A 6,000-nucleotide genomic window follows, 5' to 3' on the forward strand; every position below is an offset into this window, starting at 1 on the left:
AATCAGGTTCATTTCATGCTCGAGGTGGAAGAAAGCTCTTTACACCCACGTGTCTTATCCCATTATTTCCTAGGAAATTGGATGTGATCAGTGTTACATGGAGAGGCATCCCTTATTCTCCTCTGCTGATAACTCTGGGGTTAAAGGAAAAAAAAAGAAATGTGCTTGAAATTTTGTTGGAATCGTTTGTTAGGTGTTTCATTTGAGGGGAAAAAAAGCAGGAAACAGGGAAGGAAATGGGTTTTTGTCAGATGAAATCTGTACATTGCCATTGGAGTTGGAGGGATTTGAATGTATTTGTTGCTTTTTCTTGCTTCTAACACTTTTTCTCTCCTCACTGGAGATGAGGAACAATAGGAAAGGTTTGCTTCCAGAGCCAAATCCAGTGCAGATCATGAAAAGTTTTAATAATCCAGCAATGCTGCAGATGCTGCTGCAGCCCCAGCTGCGTGGCCACGCTGTTAAACCGGGTAAGCTGCTCTGAAATAATGCAAAACCAAACCCTGCTCTCAGTGCTGCAAGGCTTTTGCAGGGTAATTAAGTAGAAATAATATTTAATTTAATTACTGTTTCAGTGTGATTGTGCAGATAATTTCACCTTTTATGAAAGCAAAAGCAAGGGGTGCTTTGCTACACTCTTGTGTGTGGGGAAAATTCAGTGTTCCTACAAATACTGAATAAAGTATGAACTCTGTGGGCTCTGAATATTCACATTAGAAATGGCTTTAGAAAGAAATGTCTTTTACAAGGCTTGGTTAAACTTGAATCTGATTTTAGATCTGAATTTTGCAGCCTGAGTCTTTCTCCTGTTGCCAATGTAAATCTTGATTCTTTTGGCTGCTGCCACAGCTGTGCAGAGTATTTATTACAGCATCAGCCAGAATCATTTCTGTGTTCTAATTAGGATGGGAATAAACATAAACCCTAATTAATCACATTTGAAATGGTGAAAGTGCTCAGAGCAGGAACAGGTGATGGGGAGAGCTGAGTGTGGCTACAAAGAAACCCAGAAATGGGGTGAAGTGACCACTTCAGGGCAGAAACACTCCAGCTAAATCTGAATTTAAAGCACTTCAGATAAAGCTGAGCCTGCAATCAGCTCAGCAGTGAAACTCTCAGGTGTGGAGGAGCTCTCACATTCTGAAATTTTACATCAAAAGCTTTCATAACCTTTCCCAACCTAAACCAGTCCCTCGTTCCCTTGTGGTGATTTTGTACACTTGAAAATTTTCTGGAAAGCAAATTAAAAACTGCAGGATAATTCTAAAGACTTTTACTTGCCTAATTTGTAAAATTCACTGATTTCTTGTGTGTTTCTTAAACAGTTCTTGGAGCATCTGCAGGCTTACCTCACCTCATAAATTCAGCAGTTGGGCCACCTTTTTTGCAGTTGAATAAAGTTCATCAGGTATGTGACAAAAAACCTGTCATCGAAAGAGTTATCTGGGGAGAGATTCTAAAATTTTAAGGAATTTAAAGCCAAAATGAAGTGTTCTTGTTGGAGCTCTAAGGAAGGTTATGAGATGGGGAAGCAGGCAGTGCTAACTGTCCAAAATGCAGTTATTTTATCTAAATTTTGGACTTAAAACCTGCCAATGTAGGCAAAACTTGTCATTTCTGGCAGAAAATCCTTCTTTAAACAGCTCTCAAGGGGCCTGGCACATCCCTTTCCCTTGGAGCAGCCCATCCACACTCCTGGAGGGATTTTATGGTTTATCTGCTTCAAACCAACGAGTTCAGCAGCCTTGGCTTCATTTCCAAGCTCCAGGGACCCAAATGTGCTGCATGTGCCATAAAAACAGAGATTTGCTGATGTTATTTCTTACTGATGAATCCCCCAAATCCTCCTGTAATTCCAGATGGGCACCAGAATTCCTGAGAGAAAATGGGAAGGATCTTTGGGATGGGTTTGTGCTGGAAACTGAGAGAGGGAAAATGCACCCACAGCCAGAATTTCTGCCTTGAGCTCAGCTGCTCTCAGGGGTCAAAAATTGAATTTATTATTCGTGGTAGGGATTTACACAAATACCTACAAGGGACTGGAGTCCATCACTTGGCCTTATTATTTCTGATATTTCAGAAATTTCCATTTTAAAAATAAAATCCTTTCAGCATCAATTATTTCTGCAGTTCTTTTGGCAAACACAGGCTTAGAGATCTTTGAAAAGACCCAACTAAAATGCAAGAATATTCCCTATGTTAAACATATTGAGCTCTTCTATTTTTTCTCTAAAAACTGCTAGGTTAATCTATTAAATTTAATAAATTCTGCTTCATTTTGCCCTATATAAAATAGACATAATGCAGGAATATTCCCTATGTTAAGTATAAAATGCAGGAATATTCCCTATGTTAAGTATATTGAGCTCTTCTATTTTTTCTCTAAAAACTGCTAGGTTAATATATTAAATTTAATAAATTCTGCTTCATTTTGCCCTATATAAAATAGACATCATTCTTTGGGGTTTTTTTAAACTGAAATTACATTTTCAGTTGCTCTGTTGAAGTTCCTGCTGCTCTCTCTGGCTCTGGGAGTGTTTGGTGCTCCCAGCTGGAGCCAGGGATGTTTTCCACAATTAACAGTGGGATTGATGATGATCCAAAGGCTTTTCCAGTGGGTTTTGCCTTGGGAGAGCTGCAGCCAAACAACTCTGTGTTTTCTCTGTCCAGAGATTTAAAAATTTCATCTCCTTCCCTTCCTGGGAGCTTCCTCTCATTTAATGAGCTCCACACCTGAATTTTAGAAGGATTTGATGATCCCAGTTTCTCCTCTAAGGCACATTTTTCTCTTCTTGGGTGGTTTGTTTTGGGGTGTTGTCTAAAGCCAGAGGAGCAGATCACTGTTTTATTTATTTGTTTGTTTATTTGTTTATTTATTTATTTTGAAATTCAGTGTTGTCACTGAAAGCCCTCCCCAGCCACGCTGGTTTAGCTCCCTGCATGTCTCAGGTTTCTCTTTTATATTCAGGGCTTTGTGAAGTAACAGAATGAGAATAAATATTTAAAAATAATGATTTTAAAAGGGTTCAACAGAGAGGATTTGAAGGTTATTCACCCAGTAATTGTTCAACTTGAGGTAGCCTTATTTTCAACTTGTTTCTCTTAATTTCTCTTAGTTATAAATTATCCTGCCCCAAAATAATGCATTTTCAGGTTCCTCAGGGATATTTTCCTCAGACATCCAGCAATTTGTTAAATCTTGATTAATCCAGAGCCTTTCCCCTGAGGATTCTGACCAAACTGATTTTTTCCACTCTTTTATTTCTGAAAGTTTTGCAATAGAACCACTTTGCTTTGTTGCTGGAGCCAAGTTTAGAAGGAGCAGCCCCTGGCACTGGTGACAACAACCAGCCCTGCAAAATCTCCCCTGGAAATCACTGAGACAATGCAAATAGATGCATAACTGATCCAGATATGGCCCATCTTTGTTTGGAAAAACACATTTCTGAGCCCAGAAGATCATATTTTAGTCCAGAAGATCATGTTTCAGTCATGAAGGGTTTTTTCTCTAAGGAATTTAAGCCTGCCACCCAGACACAGCCAAGGCTTGGAAATACTTGGGAGATGTTTTGCTCTCTTCATTCCCTGGGTTTGGTGGTTAAAACAATAAAGGGTGAACTTGGCATGATCACAGTGTCCTGTCTGTTTATTTTAGTGCAACACCCTATAGAATAACCTGCATTTTACTGGCACTTCCAGGCCTGTAGCATAAATCATGATGGCTTTTAAGGTTTATTTTAAGCCTCAGAGCTGGCCAGAGCTCACAATGTTGAATATACCCATGGCAGAATCTGGAGAGGGTGCCCTAAAGTTCTTAATTCAGTGGCTCAGTTCTGGTGGCAAACTGCTCCAGAATATTCTGAATGAGCAATGTGAATATTTTATAGACTTGCCAATGTGCAGGCACTGTGATTTGTCAGGTTTTAATGCCTCTGGGCTAGGATTTCATGGAGATTGTTGTGGGGGGAAACATAGCTGTGTGGAGGAAATGATTGTCCTTAACTCAGAATGTTGAATTCCTTCAAGCAGTGCTGTGTGAAAATATTGGTGTGGCTGCCAGGTAACCCTTGTTTTTACTCCTTTGTCAGAGCTCACTGCTGGGGAGCACGTCCAGCCTGCTGCTGCAGAGCCCTGCTCAGCTGCCCCTGCCCCAGCAGCAGCTGCTGAAGATGGAGAACGTGCAGGCAAACAGTGTAAGGCCACCCCTGCAGCTCTGCCCTCCCTGAGCCCTCCCATCTTCCCTAAATAAATCATTTATATATTTATAAATATATATATAATCAGGTGCCCGTGATTTGAAGTTCCCTTCCAACCCAACCCATTCATGTTCTGTGATCCTTCAGTGCAGCTGAAGAGGTTGAGAGTGTGGAAGTTGAGCAGATAATTGTAATGATTTACACAGTTTTCTCTTCTTCCTTTTAGAAACCAGGTTTGCTGGGAGAGCCTCCAGCCATGCTGCTGCAGACAGTGCTGGGCATAGGGGTGATGCCAGCACTCAGCTCAGGCCTGGCAGCACGAGGAGAAGCTCTCAAGTGTAAATGACATTTCATTTCATCCCACACCTCTAGAAATGCCCAGCCTCACATTCTGCACCGACTTTCTCCCTGTGTAAAAAAGCATCTGGTTAAATACTCTGCTAGCTCAGTTATTCCTTTTTGGGTACACTTGGAATATGCTTTTATTTAGAGGTGACATTTTGTGGGGTTTTGCAAAGCAGGTAAATGGGAGTTGCTGAAGAGGCACCACAAATTTGCTCTTTGCCTTCATTTTATTAAGAAATGAGTTTTAGCAGCCAGTCTGTGACAGGTGTCAATTTGGAATGCAAATTCCTGTGCCACTGATGCCCTCAGTATTTATGAGGAAGGATCAGCTGGATCCTGGGGTGCTCCCCTGGAGAGGAGAAGGATCCAGGGAGAGCTCAGAGCCCTGGCAGGGCCCAAAGGGGCTCCAGGAGAGGGAGAGGGGCTGGGGACAGGGATGGAGGGACAGACACAGGGAATGGATTTAAAAGGGAAAAAGGGGGGATTTAGATGGGATATTGGGAAGGAATTTGTGGTTGAGAGGGAGGAATAGAATTGCCAGATTTGCTGTGGCTGCCCCTGGATCCCTGCAGTGTCCCAGGCCAGGCTGGACACCCTGGGGCAGTGGGAGGTGTCCCTGCCATGGCAATGGAGGATCCTTAAGGTCTCTCCCAGCCTGAACCATTGCAGGATTTTCTGCTCTTGTTTCCTCCACTGCTCCCTGTGTTCTGCAATCCTGGCCCTGCCCTGAGCCATGGCAGTTCCAGGAGCAGGGGAAAGGCATCCAGGGAGGGCAGAAAGCTCCTCCAAATACCCACATTGTCCTTTTGGAGAACACTTGCCAGTTTTCAGTGAAAGAAATTCTTCCCAAAGGCAGCTGAGGTGGGGTTTCCCCCTGTGCTCCCATCCAGCATCCTCCAGGATGTTGTTCCCAGTTTTTCTTTGAAAATGCCAGGAAGCACTAAGAAAGTTATCACAGGGAATGTTTAGAAAAGTCAGAGTTTTATTGAATCAGCTTGAAATGGAGCTGTTTGCCTGTGGGATGGGGAAGGAACAAAAAGCAGTGCAGCAGATCTGGAATTGTTCTCCTCCACCCTCGTTAACCCCACAGCAAACCCTCTGTAATAAATCCCGTGTAACAGCAGAGTTTCTCCATTTATGGCTGCCTGCAGCATCTAACCCAGCTCCCATTCCAGCAGCAGCAGCAGCAGCGGGGATGGGCATGCTGCCATTCTTCCCCAACCAGCACATGGTCGGACAGGCCCTGCCCGGGCCCAACGCGGCCGCTGCGGACAAAGGCGAGGCAGCTCCGCCCTTGGCTGCGGCCCTGGCCGGGCTGCCCGGGGCGCTGCGGGCCCAGGCTGCGGGGCAGGGCAAGGGCTGCGAGCCGGGCACCGGGGTAAGGGCGTGAGCACTCACACTGCTCCTTTCCTTCTCCTCCTTCTCCTTCTCCTTCTCCTTCTCCTTCTCCTTCTCCTTC

General features: G+C 43.8%; 1 protein-coding gene across 4 annotated transcripts in view; it reads left to right on the forward strand.

Annotated features, from left to right (window-relative positions):
• Positions 1 to 6,000, forward strand: part of RAVER2 (ribonucleoprotein, PTB binding 2) — a 36,757-nt gene that overhangs the window by 21,338 nt on the left and 9,419 nt on the right. For 2 of the 4 annotated variants that reach the window (XM_064720381.1, XM_064720382.1), the window contains exons 5-9: positions 344 to 470; positions 1,326 to 1,408; positions 4,089 to 4,193; positions 4,423 to 4,534; positions 5,717 to 5,919. In XM_064720381.1, coding sequence (XP_064576451.1) covers positions 344 to 470; positions 1,326 to 1,408; positions 4,089 to 4,193; positions 4,423 to 4,534; positions 5,717 to 5,919 — 630 coding nt within the window. The remainder of the gene's footprint in view (positions 1 to 343; positions 471 to 1,325; positions 1,409 to 4,088; positions 4,194 to 4,422; positions 4,535 to 5,716; positions 5,920 to 6,000) is intronic. The other 2 variants (XM_064720383.1, XM_064720384.1) reach the window with 1 other exon arrangement.

This window comes from Zonotrichia leucophrys, chromosome 8, assembly GCF_028769735.1.
Source record: "Zonotrichia leucophrys gambelii isolate GWCS_2022_RI chromosome 8, RI_Zleu_2.0, whole genome shotgun sequence".
NCBI lineage: Eukaryota > Metazoa > Chordata > Aves > Passeriformes > Passerellidae > Zonotrichia > Zonotrichia leucophrys.